Source organism: Rhinopithecus roxellana, chromosome 12 (assembly GCF_007565055.1).
Source record: "Rhinopithecus roxellana isolate Shanxi Qingling chromosome 12, ASM756505v1, whole genome shotgun sequence".
NCBI classification, from domain to species: domain Eukaryota; kingdom Metazoa; phylum Chordata; class Mammalia; order Primates; family Cercopithecidae; genus Rhinopithecus; species Rhinopithecus roxellana.
The window spans coordinates 34,298,620-34,319,844 of record NC_044560.1 but is presented as its reverse complement, the minus strand read 5'-3'; the positions used below and the strand labels follow the sequence as shown (position 1 = coordinate 34,319,844).

Below are 21,225 nucleotides of genomic sequence, written 5' to 3'. Positions count from 1 at the left end.
TGATGCATGAGGCAGCTCTAGTCCATTAAATTTTAATGCCTGGAACTAAGTACATTTCATACTGAAGCCCTGAATAGTTCCTTGTCCTAAAGGAAAACTTAATAATATTCTTCAACGCCTCCAAAATTGCTTTTTTAAAAAACTTTTTTTCCTTAAAAAGCACATAAACTTTAACAATTGCTATGCCAATGAAGAAAAAAATATACTTAGAGAAACGTATTTTAAAAACATTTATTTATATGTCCCTATTTTATATCCAGAAACTTAGTGTTCTTTCCAAACCAAGTTCAGCTCCTTCTTGGAGTTTGTTATGACACTTCAGAGAATATTAAAGGTGAATAAGATATTACAGAAAAGAATTTAGTCCAACTCTGTAACCCTACAGGTAAAGAAATGTAAGTATTTTATGACTAAACATTTCTTGGGGCAGAGTGGGCTGAGTCATAAGGTGAATATTCTCATAGAGGTAGGCCAATCTTGGGGGTGATACATTTAATATGAATATAAGCTTACACCTGTAAGTATCTTGAGTTTATAAGCATTTGCACATATATTATGTCATTTGATCTTTATTACAAACTTGTAAGATAAGTAAAGTAGGTATTATAATTCTTTTTATACAAATGAGGAATATAAAGTCAGGGCTTATACACGAACGACAAATTATTAGTAGTTGAAGGATAATGGGAGGAGGGGGAAATAACATGTTGTATTAAGAAAAGCATAATATTAAAAATCAGAAGACCTGATTTCAAATCCCAGTTCAGCCTCAATTTAAAGTTACATTAAAGAAACACATTTTATGCTATGGAATGTTAATTGGGTTCTGTAAAAGTGGTCTCTGAAAAGAATATAGGAGTACAAGAGATTTATTTAAAGGTGACACCTGTGAAAGGAAAAGGAAGGAAACAGAATTGGTTATGGGGTGCTGTCAGATCCCAATACAGATCTGCTAAAATCTCTGCCAGCCCACTGAGGAGCTCCAGAGGAAAAATTGCCTATGAAAGGAGTGCCACACGGGGTAAAAATGTTGAGTCCCTTCTTTTACCACCACCTTACTCAGTCATTGACTGGGAGTAAGGGCCACCCTGAGAAGAGACTGACCACAGCTCTAACGCTGCAGTGGATCTTGAAATAACAAAAAGCTGCCAGCAAACCACCATCCTGCCACACTCTTCATAAAGAGAGGTGTCAGTGGCATATCTATTTCTGCCACACGTGAGGAAATGCTTATGATTCTACAATATATGAAAAAAGGAAATTACCTATATGGAGAATTAGATCAATAGTGTACATAATAACAATTATTATGTGTCAAGCATTGTACTAAACGCATCACAACACTATCTGATTTAATCCTCACAACAATGCTATGAGAATGATACAATTGTATCTTCATTTTACAGACAAAAACTTGACAGCTCAAAAGGTTAAGAAACATGTCACAAATGTAGGAAGTGCCCATCAATATGGAAACACGAGTTTGCTTTGCTGGGGTAGCTTGTGCTCCATCTAGTTGCACAAACATACATACATAGGACAAACAATGGAAGGGAAAGGTACACACATAAATAATAGTGATTATGTGGTAGTACTGTGGGTTATTGAATTATTTATTCATTTTCTTTGATTTTTTACATTTTCTTCTCAGAGGTATTCTGGTTGTCTGTTGAGGCATAACAAACTATCCCAAACTTGGTCCTCTAACGAAACTATTTTCTTATTCTCATGGATTCTTAGTGCAAGAATTCAGACAGGATGCTGTGTGGATGGCTTGATTCTGTTCCACAATGTTTAGAGCCTCACCTGAGAAAATGTGAATGAATGGGTTTATTCATCAGGCTTAACACACTGACTGGGATAACTGGAAGGCTGAACTTAGCTAGAACAGTTGATTGGAGAGCCTTCATGAGCGATGTACCTTCTCCATGTGGACTGCATTTTTCTTATACCATGGCTGACACAGGTTAGTCAGATTTGTTACATGGTAGATCAGGGCTCGCAAAGTGTGTTTTTCAGCAAACAGGAAGGAAGCCATGTGGTCTTCTATGCCCTAGGCCTTAGAAAAGAAACACTCTGTTCCACGCTGTTGGTCACAATCCACCCAGGTTCAAGGGCAAGGGACACTGAAAGCAAATATCTGTGGGTTGAGTATAGATGAATGCTCATAAAACCACCAGAAAGTATATTTTGTCCATAATCAGAAGAAAGTACATTTTTATACATCAGTTTATTTTCTATATTAAAATAGAGTTGAAAATTTTTTTTGTTAATAAATACGTTTTAAAAATGAATGTGATACGGTAGTAGAGGATTTGAGCTCTGTGATACAGTGGTCGCTTATCTTGACTTTATCCATAGCAGTAATCACAGAGCTAACAACAAAGCAGGATATTAAGTAAGCGTTGTTTTAGAGTTTTATGGGTAGTACAGAGTTGCATTTACTACCATTACAACATGTTTTTATCCATTTACATACATTTTGGGAGATCTATTCTCCCTCAAATTCTATTTCTCAAGGATATAGCTGGAGTGCTTTTTTGTCTAAGCCTCTTTCTTCCGCACATGGATTTTCTTCTGTTTAAAAATAATAAATATGATACACACAAATACTCAAAGAGCTTATCTATCTCACACATTGAATAATAATGCTTTAAATTTAGCTAGAGAGTACATAAAGGAAACTTGCCAGTTCCCACAAGACTCTTCTCTAAGCAAGTCTTAATAGACATTCTTTTAAAAACATTGCCATTAGATGTTTGTTATATATGGTAAACTGCAAGCAATAAATGAGATCAAACTTAGAGTATTCAAAATGTGCCCAATATTTGCATTTTACAGGAAATGATTTTCCAGGAGGTGTACCATATTGCTGACTCTTAAAATTATTCCATTAGGACAAAATATTCCTGTAGAGTAAGAGGCTTATCAGTTAAATACAACAAAAGTATGTCCTCTCAAGTTTTTTTCCTTGAGACTGGATCAGGAAAACCACTATGGAAATTCAGAAGTGAAGTACTGACTTTGGAGTCCAACAGATCTGGGTTTGCATCTACCTTTAACACTTACAAACTAAGGTTCAGTTAGCACTTTAAATTCTTTGAGCCTGAGTAACACCGGCTATAAAATAGGGTTAATAATTATTTTCTCTCATAAGTAAATTGTGAAGCTTAAGTGAGAGGATATATATAGAACACTTTTCATGGAACTTGACTCATAGTAAGCAATTTATATGCAGCAATTACTGATTTATGTTTATTATCTTTAGCATAGCTGCATAAGATAAAAGTTTTATTTTGGTAGTATTCAGTTAAAAAGTATTTAGACCAATTAGAGGTCAATCGTGAGAAATCCAACCAAGGTATCAAAGGATAAATTATTACTCTTAACTTTTGACCTTACCATTTGCCCTTCTGAAGGAATCCTAATATACTTTTAAAAAATTCCACAAATATTGACTGAATAAGGAGAAAATACAAAGATACTTGAGGAAAGGATAAATGTGTGTTTACTAAAACTGCCTAACAGATAAATGTTTCACATGCTCTGTGATTTATATAACATTTATTTTAATTGAGCCTAGTACAGCACTTGGCATAAAATAGACATTCATTAATAAATATTTGTTGAATAAAACAGTATCCCTCTTTCTACTGATTTATACAAGTTATTTATGTATTAAATATGTAAACCATTTGTCAGTTTTATATGTTGTGAATATTTCTCCAACTCATCACTTGCCTTACTGTATTTTTAACACTTTAATTTGCTCAAATCTATCATATTTTCTCTCTATTTTAAAATATAACTTTATGCTTAAAAAGATCTTCCCTACTACTCTGCATTTAAATTTACGACCATCTGCAGGGAAAATGTTTTAAGGCAGTGTTTTTCCTATTTATCTCAAGACTACTCGTGCCTTTATCCTTCACTAAGGTTATTGGTAAAGTGAGAGTTAACTCCTGTGAACTGTTTTCTCTGGAGGAGGAATTCTCAGTTTCTGGCAGCCTATCCACGGCTAAACTAGTAGACTTTTCTCATTTCCAGTACTGGTACAGCCTTTTACCATGTTTTATTTCTTTGTTTGTTTCAGTGCCTAACTCATGAAGCAGAGGGAGTGGAGTTAGAAGGAGGAGGTAAAGGGAAAGGGGAAAGAGAAGCTAAGTGATGAAATCAAATCAATATTTTATTTGGAAGGTACCATTCATTGAGATTATACTGAGCCGCAGACTCCCATGTCCAATCATAACGAATTGTATTGAGTATTGTGGTGCCAGGTACCTTTTAATTGCTTCACAAGTATTATCAGAACATTTTTAAGGTGGATATAATTACTCTTTTCTTTTTATATAATCAAGAAAATTTGCAAAGAGGGGCGACAGAACTGCTCCAGTTCACATAGTCATTGTCAGAGCTGAAATTCTAATTAGGGAGGCTAATTCTATGACCTGCATCTTAACCCTGCATTATATGCAGCTCAAATTTAACATGTGAAAATAAAACATTTTACTTCTGCCTCAAAATCTGCTTCTTCCTGGTTCTTCCCTATCTCTCTCTCATTGTATTTCCCTATTACTTATTGCACTTGGAAAAAAATCCAAATACCCCATACCATGGCCTAGAAGGTTCTGCAAGATTATGCATCTTTGACCTCATCTTGAAAACTTCTTTCATTTGTTTAACCATTCACTCAACACTGGTCTTGTTGCTGGTCTTCAAACACAACAAACTTATATCTGTCTTAAACTTTTGCACTATTTTTCATATTTTAATGCTTATCCTTGAAATTGTGACTTTCGGCCATTTACCATTTATCTAAAAGGTCACCTCTGCAGTGAAGCTTTCCCTGATTAACCAGTTTAAAATAGCCATCTAATCATTTGTCTGTTTTTATCTCATAGCAGTTGATACTTTAAGCTACTGTATAGCAATTTCTTATTTGTTTACTTTTTGTCTCTTCATTCACATAAATATAGTAAAATATAAGCTCTGTGAGAGCAGGGATTTCACTATCTTTACTCACTGCAGTGTCACCACTGCTCAGAAAAGAGTTTGATATGCTCAATAAATACTCTTTGGCATATAAAGGGTGTATTGAAGAGAGAAATACATGATCAAAACTGGATGTAGGAAAATGTATCTAATAGTATGGAGGATGGACTGCAGTGAGAAAAAATATTAGTCGAGGAGACTAGTTAGGAAGCTGCATGATATGGAGGACGATGCTAGAAATAAGGAGAAGAAATGTGAGAAGTATAAGTCAGTTAAAACCAGTGGAATTCTGAAACTGAGCTGAAGGGACTCTAGGTCCTTTGGAATAAAAAAGTGCCATTCATATAAGTAAGGAATGTTAGATGACAAGTCAGCCTGGGAAAATTATAAATGATAATTACGAGAACAATTTCGAATTTTGCATTTGAGATGCCATTAATAGGCAAAATATATGGGACTCAGACGTAGCAGAGAAGTCAGGACCAAAGCTGCATTTATCAAATTGTGTAAGAATTACCAAAGTGGGATTTAGGAATGGGAAAGGAGCTTAGGGCTAAATTTCCAAATCATACACTTTTAGAAGACAGTCAGAAACAAACAATAGGCAACAAAAAGGAATCAAAGAATGTATAGTTTTAGGAAAGCAAAGGAGACAAGAATTTTGAGAAGAGAGAGATGATCTAATCTTAGAGAGAATGACTGCAAAGACACTGGTTTTGATAAATAGTTTACCTTTAGAAATTGAGGAAGTGATTTCAGGAGACTGGTGAGGTCCTTAATGCCTCAGGTGGAAGAAACAGTCATGGTGACTTCTCCTGGTAATACAATGCAAAGAGAAGCGGGAAATAATCTGCCTTAGTGAGGAGTAGTGTGAGAAAAGCAAGATTCAATGTAGAATAAGTATGATGAACTCATTTGAGATTTATGTGGAACTTGGGTATACCTACCTAAAGATTACTAAAGAAATGAGATCAGAACTGTCAACAGATTCAATATCTTTTTTCAGAAGGTTGGAATATGAAGGCAAGAATAGAGATAAAATTAGCTTAGCTTCAGTGGAAAAAAATCCTTTTTTTTTTTATAACAGAGAAAACATAAGCTTATAGTTCAAGCATATAGAGCCAGTGCAAGAAGAAAGGTTGAAGATGCAATATTTATTTCACTTTCTTGAGAAAGCAAGTAGAAAAGGGAGAAGATTTGGAAACTATAACATTAATTTTACTATTTGTAGCTCTTTACCAAAGTTTTTTTCATTTTTTAGAACTTCTTGTAGGCCTTTATGTAGGTGTGACAGCATTAAAAAATCAAACTTTGTCTTTTAATGGTAAAGTGTTCTTAACAAACAGTATTTGATATTATATGCATGTAAGTCATAAATGCACTGGCCTGTCTTATGACTTTACCTTATTGCTACTTGGTGTGTTGATAGACCAAACATTATTGAAGTTGTGGTTTAAATTCCTACTTTGAGGCTTAAACATGGAAATCTTTGTATTATAATGATTATATACAAAACAAAATTACAATATTGAATTACAAAATAAAAAGTCAATGAATGTTAATTGCTATTAATATTATAAATATTATTTCATGTATTTCCAAAGGCAGAAATACAATACAAATAATATTATAAAAAAGTAAGAATAATTGTTGCACAAATTTTTCACATTTAGAGGCTCAAATAATGGTTCTAACATATTCACTGGTAAAACGAGTCAAGTTAAGAAAGATATTATGAATTAATTGTTCATAGATTTAATGATATTATGTATTAGATAAGAAGAAATTACTGAACTATCATGAAACAGCCTACTGGGCTGCATGCACTTTGTTCAGTACTTGGTTCATGCTCTCTTCTTAGATGGCATATTTCATCCTCATCTCTAAAAGAAAATAAATAAACCTTTAAACTGTTTCTGTAAATTCCTGACCTCACTGGGAGTTAATTCTAGTTGCTGGAAAAGCATATTCATTGGAGTAACCTACATGTAAAACTGAGTCTGTGGTTGTAAGAGTCTCACCAGAGGTAATGTTCTTTCTGTCTTTCTTATTCAAGTGGTAGAGGATTGATTAGAACTGAACACCTCTGTCATTTGGTCCTACATTTCCACCATCTGAGAACTATTCTCTGGTATCTAAGGTGCTCTTATGCTAGAAATCACACTTAAGTTTCCTTTAAGCACCCGAACTGGCTGATAGGCAGAAAATCAATACATCTAGTTGCACAGCTTTTGAACTTGTTATTAGCAGAAAAGTAACACTAAAGATATGTTTCCTTACAGGATAATGCAGAATTGATCACTTCTCTGCTTCACAGTGGAGCTGATATACAGCAGGTTGGATATGGTGGCCTCACTGCCCTCCATATTGCTACAATAGCTGGCCACCCAGAGGTAAATCACACCTTTAGCACCTGTGAAAACAAAGATTATTTACTTTTTGGGTTCTTGTTCTTAACTGTTTTCAAATACTGTCTTTGAGACTCTACAGGTTGGTTTATTTTTTAGCTATTGAACACATTCATTTCTTACTGGGATAAAATTTCGCTGTATAAGTGAGCTTTGTCTAATCAATTCAGTCAATTTTCTAACAGTGTATTCGATCATCAGTTAACATAACAATAACATAGCTAGATATACAGAGGCTTTATAGCAGCTCAGTTTCCACAATGTGCTATGTTAACCTTGGGAAAGTTACTGAATCTCATGACCTCCCTCTTTTCTTCTCTTATAAAATAGGAATATTAGTAAGCCTATTATAATGATTAAATTAGATAATTTATGTAAATCACTTTATCGTTTGCTTAATGTAGAGTAAGGACAAAATGAAAAATCATTCACTCGTTTATCTACTTATGTATTACTTGAATGAATATTTATTCATCACCTATTATGCACCAGATACTGTTCTAGGTGCTGGGATGACAGTAGCAAGAAAGTCAGGCGAAAATTTCATTTTGTAGACTTTAGCTGTAAAGAATAAAATAGACAATAAAGACAAGAAAATATTATATAATTTTAATTAGCAGTTAAGTACTATAAAAATAATAAAGTGAGGTAAAATGAAAACAACGAGAAAAGGGGGCAGTATTTAAAATAAGCTATACAGAAAAGGCCTCTGAAAGGAGGTGATATAGGAAAATAGATTTAAATGTAATGAGAATGTCAACCATGTAAAAGGAGAGAAAAGAATTTCAAGCTTAAGGAATGGCACTTGCAAGGACCCTGAGGCCTAAAAAAGCTGGGTGAGATTGAGGGACATAATTGAGCCAGAGTTTTAGAGTGGAGTGAGCTGGAGGAAGAATGATGAAGACAAGGTCTGGTGAACGGTTTCAAGCCAAATCACACAGTGTTTTAAAGGTCACAGGAAGGACTCTGGATCTTGTCTTAAATTTAGAGTATTAATTTTATATATCCTATTATGGGAAGAACTTCCATTTGCATGATTTGGCTAACTTCACAAATCCTCATGGAATAGTTTTTATTGCCGCTGCCATTTGATAGATATAAAACTAAGGCTCTTATACAATAATTGTCTTGACAAATGACAAAGCTATTGAGGAAAAGAACCATGTTTGGAATCCTGATCATTTTGCTCAAAATCCCATGATTGTCACACTTTATCAATTGTGGAAACACCAATAGCTCAACAATGTAAAACATGAGAAGTCTCACGTCATCATTATTAAATAGTTATGTTTCTCCCTTTTAGTGATGTTGCAAATTCAATTATACCTTCTTCACTAATACCCACACATATATGCACACAAACTGTGAACAAATAGAGCTGCATATAAAATTATACATGAAGCCTATAAAATAGATGTGATCCATCTCTCTTAACAGTGTCATTTCAAAGGGCTCTTACATACAATAAATATTAAAATATCTCATTGAGAGCAAAATAGTTTCCTTCATGTTGACATTTCCACTCCTTTCCATATCACCTTATTTCCTGGAAAATAAATCCTTTTGATGAGATTCATTGTAAATATAAGTGAGTTTGTGTTACTTGTGAGGAAAGGGGAAATTCCATTAGATTCACTTAAATATAAATGTTTTCCAAAAAAAGAAAGAACTGAGGCCAGTGATAAAGTAAATGAGTAGTAAACATTAAGAAATCTGGGGGAAACAATTTATGAGTTAGACACTAAGTTCTAGCAAAACATGATCAACCTCTTAATGCAGGAAAATGACAGACTATGTCTTCAAAACAAAATCCTTTTTTTCCTAATGTGTTGATTACATTTGTGAATGATAGCATTACAAAGGCTTCTAAAGCAAAGAGGTTAAGAGCTTAGTTTCTTCATCTTCTATTCAATAGCTCTGTTTTCTTTCTTTCTAAATCATAATATGGAAGAAGGTATTACATTGATTTTACCAGACTTAGGGCAAACTTCACCAAAGTGTCCCAAATAGATCTCTACTCTTGCCTTGCAATTCTTCATGGGTTTTCTGACTTCCCTCATTAGCTGATATTTGATGACTTTTACAGTCAACAGCTAACATGGCAAAAAGCCAGTATAGATACATTAGCTTTTATTCTCTTCTTCTATGGGGGGCTAATTAAATTACTGATCAAATAATAAAGAAAAAGGTACCCAAAAATATCTAAAATAATTATATTCAAAATGAATGTATTTGTTGGATTATTCTTTGAAAACTGTTAGCATTGACTCTTGACCAATGTGGGAGTTAGGAGCACTGATCCCCTGTACAGTTGAAAATCTATATATACATTTTGACCACCCTAAAACTTAACTATTTATAGCCTACTGCTGATTAGAAGCCTTATTGATAATATAAACCGTCTGTTATCACATATTTTTAATGTTACATGTATCATATACTATATTCTTAAAGTAAGCTAGTGAAAAGAAAATGTTGTAAAGATAATCATAAGGAATAGAAAATATATTTACTATTTATTAAGTGGAAGTGGATAATCATAAAGGTCTTCATCGCCATTGCCTTCACATTGAATAGGCTAAGGAGGAGGAGGAAGAGGAGGGGTTGGTTTTGCTGTCCCTGGCAAAGCAGAGATGAAAGAAAATCCATGTATATGTGAACTCGCACAGTTCAAACCTGTGTTGTTCAAGGGTCAATTATAATTGTAGTAAATACTCACTATCAATATATCTTTACCCATATGTATTAATTCATTTAACATTTTTGAGCCCCTATTTTGTCTATAAATGGTTAGAATATAGGAATATAGGAATGATACAACAAAATAAGACATAGATCTTCCCCCTAAATATTTTGTAATGTAACTGGGCACACAAAATAAATATGCAGAAAAAACATATAAGCAATTCAAAAATAAAAAAGCAATATACTTATAAGTAAGGAGTAGGAAGGATGAGAGTAGGTTTGATAATTAGGAATGCAGGTGTTCCTCAACTTATGATGGGATTATATCTGAGTAAATCTATCACGAGTGGCAAATATCATAATGGAAAGTGCATTTAACACACTTGCCCTACTGAACATCATAACTTAGCCTAGCTACATTAACCGTGCTCAGAACTCTTACACTAGTCTACGGTTGGGCAAAATCATCTAACAGAATACCTCTTTTATAAGAAAATGCTGAATATCTTATGTAATTTATTGAATACTGTATTAAAAATGAAAAGCAGAATGGTCGTATGGGTACTCAAAGCATAGTTTTCACTGATATGTATCACTTTCACGCCATTGTAAAGTCAAAAAATTGTAAGCTGAATCCTCATAAGTTAGGGGTTATCTATAATTAGAAACATAATAATATAGAGAAAATCTCAGAGAACACAAAATTAGAAGAGTTAAGAGTTTAGTGAGGATAGAGATTGTATAAGTCCATTTTCACACTGCTCATAAGACATACCTGAGACTGGGCAATTTTCAAAAGAACAAGGTTTAACTGGACTTACAATTCCACATGGCTGGGGAAGCCTCACAATCGGGGCAGAAGGCAAGGAGAAGCAAGTCACATCTTACATGGATGGCAGCAGGCAAAGAAAGAATAAATGAGACGCAAAAGCGGAAACCCCTGATCAAACCATCAGATCTCCTAAGACTTATTCACTACCACGAGAACAGTATTGGGGGAACCACCCCTATGATTCGATTATCTCCCACTTTGTCCCTCCCACAACACATGGGGATTATGGGAGTACAATTCAAGATGATATTTGGGTGGGAACACAGAGCCAAACCATATCAGAGATTAATGTGGACTCAAAGAGTTAGGGAAGGAGTTATGAGAGGGGATTTAAAACTGAACTAATCTTTAAAGAATGATGAGAACTAAACAGCAAAAATAAGAGGGATCTGGCCCAAAATCAGGAGGGAAAGAATGAGCTAAGCACATTTAAGGGACAGTGAGTAAAATGATAACATGAAACAAAGTGTGAAGAGTCCCTGTAGGTAAAATTAGGTGTTAAGAATGGACCAGACTAAAGAAACTTGGAGAGTAGAAGTCTAAGGAGTTTAATTCAATGAGAGAAGCAATTACTGTGGTATAATATATAACACATAAGAGTAGGTGGTGTGGCAGATTAAGAGATTAGTAGAACACAGAATTTCTCACTCTTTAAAGAAAGTTAAAAGAACCAATGTGATTTTTTTTCCCCCATAGGAAATAGGGAGCTATTGAGAAAGTATTTCGGCAAGAGAATAATTGAAGATTTGATAAGTAATGTGTTTAAAAGGATTTCTTTGCATTATTTAGCATGAATTCTAGTGCGATAAACAAACAAAGATAAAAGCTTGGGTAAAGGATTCAATTTGGAGGAAAAATCAATTAGCTCCACACATGTTGATTTTCTGATGACATCCAAATTTTCAAGTGGAAATGTTCATTAATCATTTAGAAACACACAAACGACATTTAATGGACACATTTGGGCTTAACATAAATTTTTAGAGATTGTATATAGAGGTAATATTTAAAACCATAACAACAGCTTAAAGTTGTATATTGGGCATAATGGATGGTCCAAAGACTGAGCCTAAGAGAATTTCCACAGAGACTTAAGGAATTATTGAATAGCCACTGAAGGAAACAAAGAATTGCTCAGTGATGTGAAAAGGACTAGGATTATTTTAATATTACAATTAGGAGAGTTTCAAGAGTTAACAGATCCTGGGTATCAAAAAGGTTAGTGTAGAAAGGTAGAGCACATTGGGATAAAATATACATCGAGTATTTCCTTACTATACTAAAAATTTAGGTGCTTATTCCACTCCTATTTTTTATTGTCATGGTTAGCAGGAATAGCAACGGATCAGTGGGTGTTCCGTTTCATTAACAGTCACTATCTTTTATTGCCCACCTTTCTCTGTGAAACAATAGCTGATGCTAAGGCTGACAGGACTCTTTGTCTCCACATATCAAATTCAGACCTTCCATTAGTGTCTCAAGTGTGTTTGTCCTCCCATAATTGTGAATTCTATTAAACCATCTTACAATAAAATTTACATTGACTCGGCAGCTGTCTTCTTCAATAATAGAAGAGAACATGTGCTGCAGATTCCTAGACATGCTGACTACAATTTGGGACTCAGATTTAAATTTACTGTGCTTTGAAGAGTAGGCAAATATTAGTTGTCCCAGGTTTCGATACTTCTCTTTGACTGATACATCCATCTATCAATACATTTGCATATGCTGCTTTGTACAAGGCCTAAGATCCTGTCAGCAATCAATAAACATGCATTAAATCCTCTTCTTCCCTTTAGGGTTGGAGAATGTGAGTCGTATGCTTTCTCAGGCATGGAAAAGGAAAAATATTAGCTAACATTTGGTGGTACTTTATTATTCACATATATTTGTCATTTGGTGGTTTTGTGAGATAACTACTGTCAGACTCAGTTTATTAGTGAGGAAACTGAGGACTGGAGAAGTTGAGTGACATCTACATGCGCATTCAGATGATAGATAAATAAGCTGGATGGGACTCCAACCTGGTGATCTACCTGCACGTCTGTAGTCTTATAAATAAAAGAGCAATTACTCCCCAGACACTCTTCTGTTTATTGCTATAACACAGCTTATACCCACAAGACACAAAAAATAGTATTCAGAAAGTGAAAAAACAAACTGAGTATGTCACTATCTAAAGCCCAGGCATTACTACATATATGATTAAAGCAACATTAAATGATTCAAAACTAATTTTATAACTCATTCACTATATGGGCATAACTTATGGAAGTACAATGTAGGTATATGAGAACACAACACACTCACACCACAAGTGTAAAACACTTTATACTTAGTCAACTAACTCTTTAAAAAGTTGTTTCTCTGGTGTTTCGTGCTGTAGTTTCTGCAGTTGCCAGAAGTCAAATCAGTTTTCTGCAGCCGTTGACAATTGTTTGAGCTGTTTGAGCAGTGAACAGAAAGGCATGCAGTAAACAAACCAATGTATAATATATAGCGGTTGTGGAGTGGTTTTCTTTTTACAGAAAAGTGTACTTTCATATACACCTTGTGAGGTGAGAGCATTATTCATAGTTGAACTTATTCTATCCTACCATATCCCATTTTCAAATTGTAAACACTTATCCAATCACTGCTTCAGAAATGCTTCCCAGTTATTTTGGAATTTATTTCTGATTTCAAGGAAATGCACTCAGTATTGTTTCAATTCATTCTTTACTAAGTCATCTAAATGTTTCAGTAGAGAATTTTGTTTACCAAGAAGCCTTGGACTCTGTGTAAGTTATTTTTTAATAATGGCTTTAGTTTTCTCTCCAAAGGCACAAATGACAAAATGCTTAGAATTATAAAATGTGGTTTCTCTCTCTCTTTCTCTTATTATTATTATTATTATTATTTTTTTTTTTTTTAGGCAGAAGATAGTCATGAGTTTTTACCTAAACAGTAGCAGGTCTGTCCCAATCTTGTGAATAGGCAATAGTCCCTTGTGAACTCCATTTGGAATCAGAACAAATAGTGAAACAAAGTAATAGTTAATGCTTTGAATAGATAACTTTGTACTGACCATATTAATTGACTTAATCCTCAGTTGAGATTTTCTCCTTATTTTCCTCAGATGAGAAAATCAAAGTAAAAATAAGTAACTTGTCAAGGTGACAGAGCCAAAAATTTGTAGAACAGGCCTTCTCATGCCACCTAGCTTCAGAGCCGGCTCTCACTCACTGTGCTACACTGCTTCTCTCCTGATCCAAACAGTAACATCTCAGCTCACCTGACCAGAATTTAAGCTTTGGACATGTTACATGGAAGCTTAGAATGTATGAGGAAAACATGCCATATCTGCAGATCTGAACCATCTCAAAGACCAAGCACATTAAGATATTCTGGTGCCTTTTTGTATGGTCCCCATTCTTTTGGGCTCTATTGTTTTTCTCTAAAATTTCTGCATTATATTTTTAATAGCTTTGTTGAGATAAAATTCACATACTATATAATTCATCCATTTAAAATGTACATTTCAATGGTTTTTAGTATAGTTGCAGAATTGTATAATCATCATCACAATCTAATTTTAGAATATTTTTGTCACCCAAAAGGGAAACTTTATACCCATTAAGTAGTCAGTCCCACCCACCCCTCACTGCCAAGACAACCATTAATCTACTTGCCATCTCTACAGATTGCCTATTCCAGACATTTTATATAAATGGAATTATTTAACATGTGGTCTTTTTGTGACTGTCTTCTTTTACTTTGTGTAAAGTTTTCAAGGTTCATTCATGTTCAATAAGATTGATTTCTATCAAAATTATGTTATAATTATATATGACTGATATATAATTACATATCAACTGATAGTATAAATGCAATTCTCTTTCTACTATCTGTCTATTTTCATTATAAATCAATGCTGGAAGGAAATCTTCAACGAAAACTTCAAGTCCCCATACTGCACTTCTAGTCACAAGAATGTGCCTAAATTATCAGGCTAGGAACACCCCCATGAGAGAAAGTGGCCAAGTGGGGCCTCTTCCTGAATTGGCAGGCCACCTCTTACCTGGGTACTGGACAAGGCCCCTACTCCAGATGATTAATCCTCCTTCCCACCACAGGCTCACTCTTTGCATTCTTAAGCAGTTATGACGCTGTAAAAATGCAGAAGTTTCTAATGCTTCAGTTGCAGTTAGCTTTTTGTAATTAAAATTTTAGTAATCAGCTCATAGGCTAAAGCTTTCCTAATCAAAGTCTGATTTATTGATCAGCAATATAGTATGACCAGTGAACTTGTTAGAAAATAGAATCTCAAGCCTACCTCAGACCTGCCTATAATTAGCATTTTAAGAAGATATCCAGGTGATTCATATGCATATTCAAATTTAAGACACCCTCACCTAAAGAGTATTAGAAGAAATTAGATTTAAAAGAGATATCTGGGCTGGGTGTGGTGGCTCACGCCTGTAATCCCAGCACTTTAGGAGGCCGAGGCGGGCAGATCACAAGGTCAGGAGATTGAGACCATCCTGGCTAACATGGTGAAACCCCGTCTCTACTGAAAATACAAAAAATTAGCCGGGCCTGATGGCGGGCACCTGTAGTCCCACCTACTCGGGAGCCTGAGGCAGGAGAATGGTGTGAACCCCGGAGGCAGAGCTTGCAGTGAGCCGAAATCATGCCACTGCACTCCAGTTTGGATGACAGAGCAAGACTCTGTCTCAAAAAAAAGAGAAAAGAGGCACTGAAAACGGTGGGAAACACAATCTTGCATTGCCTAAACTCTTCCCCCCTTCCTCACTGGCGGCACGGCATGGCACAGAGAGAGAATCCATGTGTCTGGGAGAGAGAGAGAGAGAGAGAGCAAAGTGATCGTCGGACTTTGCATTGGAATTCAATGCTGGCCTATCATAGTTGAAAACAATACAGGGCAGAATTCTGCCAGCCCCCATGGAGGAAGCATTTAGACCAGTCTCAGCCAGAAGGTAAGCCTCCACTGCAGCAGTAGGAACCTGACTTCTAGCTAGCTCTACCATTGGTTGACTATGGTGCTGGGATCCTGAAAAAAATTGAAAGGCCACAAGGACTACAGTACTTGGGCAAGTACTGATGCCCTTCTGGGCTTGCAGTCAGTGGACTTGGGGTGCACATGACCCAGTGAGACCCCAGCGGTGGTGACCAAGGGAGTACTTGCATCACCCATCTTCCAACTCCATGCAATGCAACTTGGGGAGAGACTTCTTTTGCTTGGGAAAGGGAGAAGGAAGAGTATAGAGGACTTTGTCTTGCAACTTTGGTAACCAGCTCAGCTACGGTAAAATAAAGCAACTAGCAGATTCTGGAAGCCCTCTCCTGATTCCAGGCCCTGGCTACTGAACAGCGTTTCTAGACCCACCCTGGGACAGAAGGGAACCCAGTGCACTGAAGGGAAGGACCCAGGCCTGGCAGGATTCACCACTTGCTGATTAAAGAGCCCTCAGGCCTTGAATAAATAAGAGTGGTAGCCAAGAAATAGTCACCACAGGCTTTGGGCAAGACCCAGTACTATGCTGACTTCAGGTGTGACCCAATGCATTCTCAGCTATAGGAAAGTAATTTATCCTCCCTCGGCCTCAATTTTCTAGTTTTAGAAAGTGGATTATACTATCACCCACCATAATAGTTGTGTGCGTGTGTGCATGTGTGTGTATGTGTTAAATGACAATATATGTCAAATGCTTAGACACTACCTAGCACATAAACTTTAGGAAGGTTAGCAATCATTTTTATTTGTTCTGTTTTGTTTCTGATTTTACTGTTATATATTTCTAAAGAAAAAATGTGGTATCCTGGGTAGAATAAAACATTAATGTACAGTTTAACTTAGGGAAATTTAATATCCCCATTATATTGAGTCTTCTATTTCAGAACAAATTCTTTCCATTTATTCAAGTTTCTTTTTCGATGTTTCAGCAGAATATTCTTCTCATAGATTTGTTAAAATTTGTTCCTAAGTATTTTATCTTTTCATTGCAATGTGAATGATATTTTCTAATTTGTTATAGTGTGTGTATCCTATATACACACTATATAAAACATATTAAAAATCAAGAAACATTGGTTCTTGATTTTTAAGTTTAAACCATTCAACTTACTGATTTGTTTTATTGTCATATTTTTTAGATGAGTCTTTTGGAACTTCCTGGTTTACAATTAAATTTCAATATATGGTGATAATTTTGCTTCCCTTCCAATAATTAAACATCTTGTTTCTCTCTTTCCTAATTGCAATGGTTGATATTTTCAGAACAATTATCATTTTTCAATTGAATTAGCATCATTCTTGGAATGAAACACAATTGGTCATGCTACATTATTCCCTTAGCTTGTTGCTAAACTTGTTTTGCTAATATTCATAAGTGAGGTTGGTCTATGGTTTTCTTTTTTGTATTATGGCATTAGTTTACAAGGCTGCCATCACAAAATATCACAGACTGAGTGGCTGAAACAACATAAATGTATTTTCTCACAGTTCAGGACAACAGAAGTTCACTATCAAGGTACTGGTGAATTTGATTTCCTCTGAGGCTTCTCTCCATGGTTTGCAGATGCATTCACTGTATGTTAACGTGGTCATATCTCTGTGTGTGCACATGTCTGGCATCTTGGTCTCTGTGTTCTAATCTACTCTTTTTATAAGGTCACCTGTCATATTAATTAAGGCCCACCCTAATGACCTTATTTTAACTTAATTACTTCTTCAAAGGCTCTATCTCTAAATAGTCACATCCTGAGGTGTTATGGGGTTAGGGCTACAACATATGAATTTGAGGGGACACAATTCCCCATAACAATTATCCTTGTCAGATTTTGAAATAAATCTCATACTGAATCTGTAAAAATAATTTGGAATCTTTTCTCTGCCTCTTTCTGTCTCTCTCTTTCTCTGAATCTGTTACATAGCCTAATGTCATAGTCATTTCACACAATACAGCAATATTACCTTGTCTCTGATAAGTCTCCCAAAATTTCACAGGCAGAGAAACAAATCCTGTTTCTGTAGGAGTCCACCAATATGCACACCTTGGACTACCATAATTTGGATATGGAAAACATGGCAAGGGCCAAATATGCCAGCCGATGCACATCATTACAAATTATTGTTTAAATATCTCTCTAGTGAATGTCATTATGATTGATAGGTATTATAATCACCATTCATTGTCATTAACTTTATAGGTTTCTGTACTTGATTTTTGTAGTCATATGCAGTTCCACAATGCCAAAACTTGACATACCTTCATTTCAAACAGTTAAGTTTCTGAAACTAAACCTTTCTTTTACACATAGTCTTAAATATCTAAGACTCAATTTAAGAATACTGCATATTCTGTGGCATTCAAAAATGGTTTCTCAGGAGTTGAAACCATAAACTCTATACCCCATTACTGAGTGTGCCCTGTGTTACAGAATACTCTTTATTAAAGGCAAAAAAGCAGTCTACTACTCTGCAGGATTTTGGTCTGGAGATAAGCACAAGATCATAGATCATGTATTATTATCAGTTATTTTAAGGTCTCAGAGCAATTCTCTAAGCATGTATCAATTGTAAGGAGTAATATAAAAGGATACTAGCTCTTCAATTTCTTTTTGTCACTCAGGTCTTTGCCATAGACTCTGTTGGCTTTATTAAACATTAAGTATTGCTTTCAGGGTGAGGTAGAAGAGCATAAGCAAGAAAAGCTTTATGGGCTAATAAAAATGTAAATGAGATGTTCATCAGCTTGCTGCCCTGGAAAATGATGGAAGAAACATTACCTGAAAAATTAGATTCAACGATTATTGCTAATCAAATCAACCTGAAATGAGAAATCCCTTTGTAACCATTTGTGTTAATTTGCATCCTTATGCCAGTCTTTCTACACACTGAATTTGCTTCCAACATCCTAGGTCCTCCATACATAGATAGATAGATAGATAGATAGATAGATAGATAGATAGATATAGATATATAGATAGATATAGATATAGATAACGTATATACACATTTATATATATAGAAATATATATATATGTATGTGTATAATTCATGTTATTAACATGTGTTAGCTAAACAGAAATATTTCTGTTACATATTTGCAGCAGTTGATAAGAAACACCTATATATTTTAATAACATCTGCACTTAACCTTCTTTTTGCATGCCATACTCACTACCAGGAATTTGAAGACTGGGTTGTAAATCAAAATTTCTATAGTGTGTTAAAGTCACATCCTCAGAGTTTGGAAGCCTCTGAGCTCACTATGTCTCAGGAGGACAGGAAATTCTTCTTCTTCTTCCCCTTAATTAGGAATACATTGTAATATTAATATTTTTTATCTGACCTTTGAATACAGTAGTAAAATAACAAGGGGGGACTACTTACTTTTTCTCGGGGATGATTCATCTTGGGATGGTGTTTAGACAGTGGCCTTTGAGTATTAGATATTCTATAAACATTGTGTGAGTTGTTCTTTATGACTCCCTTTGGTGGATCTCCAAAAACCCTTTAGAAACTTGCTGAGGGTTGTGTGGAGGGAGAGGCTAAAGCCCCCATAACTGACTCTCAGCAACTGTCCTCTCTCACAGAATGTCTCTTTTGCGGTGACCCTTAAAGGCACTTGGCGCATCTGCTAGTTATCAGTTGTTAGTCAATACATTAGGCTGGTACAAAAATAAATGTGGTTTTTGCAATTATTTTTAATCTAAAAAAAACTGCAATTACTTTTGCACCAACCTAATAGTTATTGTAAAGGATGGAACTTTTAAGCAAGGCACACAAAACCTTCTAAAGTCACTCTGAGAAGCAATTCAGAGTAGCTTCTAACTGCATCTTTCATTTTGCTGCCATTTTATTTTTTTCTCTGCCCTAAAGAAAATCTCAGGTTACTAACTAACCCATTTATGCCAGAAGTTGCACTTTTTTGTGTGTGAAAAATCAGACCTTGGCGATGACCTTGAGCAGTAGGATATAAATAACTCCCACAAGCTTAGCGTTCCAGTAGTGGAACACTAGGCATAAATGGGCTAACTCCCTCAACTCTGGGCTGAGTTTCTCATAATTACTGCAGATCTCCACATCTGGGCAGGTCTTGCCAATAGTTGAAGATCTTTTGTCTCATAATTTGTCCTGAAAAGATATATATTGAGCTATTCAGGAGACTTGAGAAAAGTTCCAAGTTTAATAGGATAAAGGACAGTGGATACACATTTTTTTTTTTTTTTTTGTCCAGAAATATAAAGATTATTCCTAGTTAGTGGCCAGTATGTTCCTTCACTCTTCTCTGAATTCATTCCGTCATTCTGCTCCTGGACTTCCTACAATAGTACCTTGACTTATAAAGCCCGTGTCCAGATCTTTTACAGTCCACTTCATTCAAAACGCTCCTGAAAATTCAAGGGGCTCACTAACACATGGCTTTGGTAGAGGCATTCTCCTGATCAAAAACCTTTCTGACCTCAAAGTACACCTAGCAAAGGATTGAGTGGTGATAATCTAGCTCTCCTACCTCTTCAGCCATGGGTCTTTATGCTCTTTATCTTGCAAAACATGCTCTAAATTAAATTAACTGCTACCCATTTGTAGGCCCTGTGCTTCTACAACATTATAGTCTCTTTATGGTTTGCCTTTTCTACCCATCCCCAAAGCCCAGATGAAATGCCACTTCATAAAACTGTTTGATCCATCTATCTTGAAGTTTTTCTATGCTCTGAACAACTACAACATTTTATTTGTACCTTTCTAATAACATGTAACACCACCTGTTTCATGAGCGTGGTTTTATTTGATTATTTTATTATACTCTTTTTTGAACACAGGAACTGCACACTAGAAATCATCATATTTCTCACAGGTTCTGATATTATGATTTTTGCATATAGGAGATTTTTAATAAATTTCTGTCAAATGACTAAACTAATAATTATTCGAGTGTTTTAGAAATTATGCAGAATGAGGAAAATTATTTCTCCTCTCCATAAAAGCAGAAGAGATTATAATGATACATTTCATGAAGAAAGTAGCTTACAAAATTACAAGCAATTTTCATGAATAGCTTCAAACAAATTAGTCTTAAAACCTATAAAAAGTATCACAGCCTTAAAAAAAATGATGACAATTAAGTGATGTCAGCAGTATGGCAGAATAGGTGTTTCCATTGCTTGTCATCTCACAGAAATATCAATTTGAGGAACTATCCACACACAAAAATATCTTCACAAGAGCTAAGAAATTCAGATGAGAGATTATGGCATCTGAATGGAGCAGAGAAATCAGCAAAGACACATTGAAGAGGG

At 35.1% G+C, this 21,225-nt stretch overlaps 1 protein-coding gene across 14 annotated transcripts in view; it reads left to right on the top strand.

Moving 5' to 3' along the window:
* LOC104676323 (serine/threonine-protein kinase TNNI3K) overlaps nt 1-21,225 on the top strand; it is a 312,974-nt gene that overhangs the window by 25,784 nt on the left and 265,965 nt on the right. For 13 of the 14 annotated variants that reach the window (XR_004052006.1, XR_004052005.1, XR_004052002.1 and 10 more), the window contains exon 5: nt 7,275-7,385. The exons of the other annotated variant lie outside the window; for it this stretch is intronic. Coding sequence is in view for 9 of the 13 variants with exons in the window: in XM_010381099.2 (XP_010379401.1) it covers nt 7,275-7,385 (111 nt within the window). In the remaining 4 variants the exon portion in view is untranslated. The remainder of the gene's footprint in view (nt 1-7,274; nt 7,386-21,225) is intronic. 14 annotated transcript variants of the gene reach the window in all.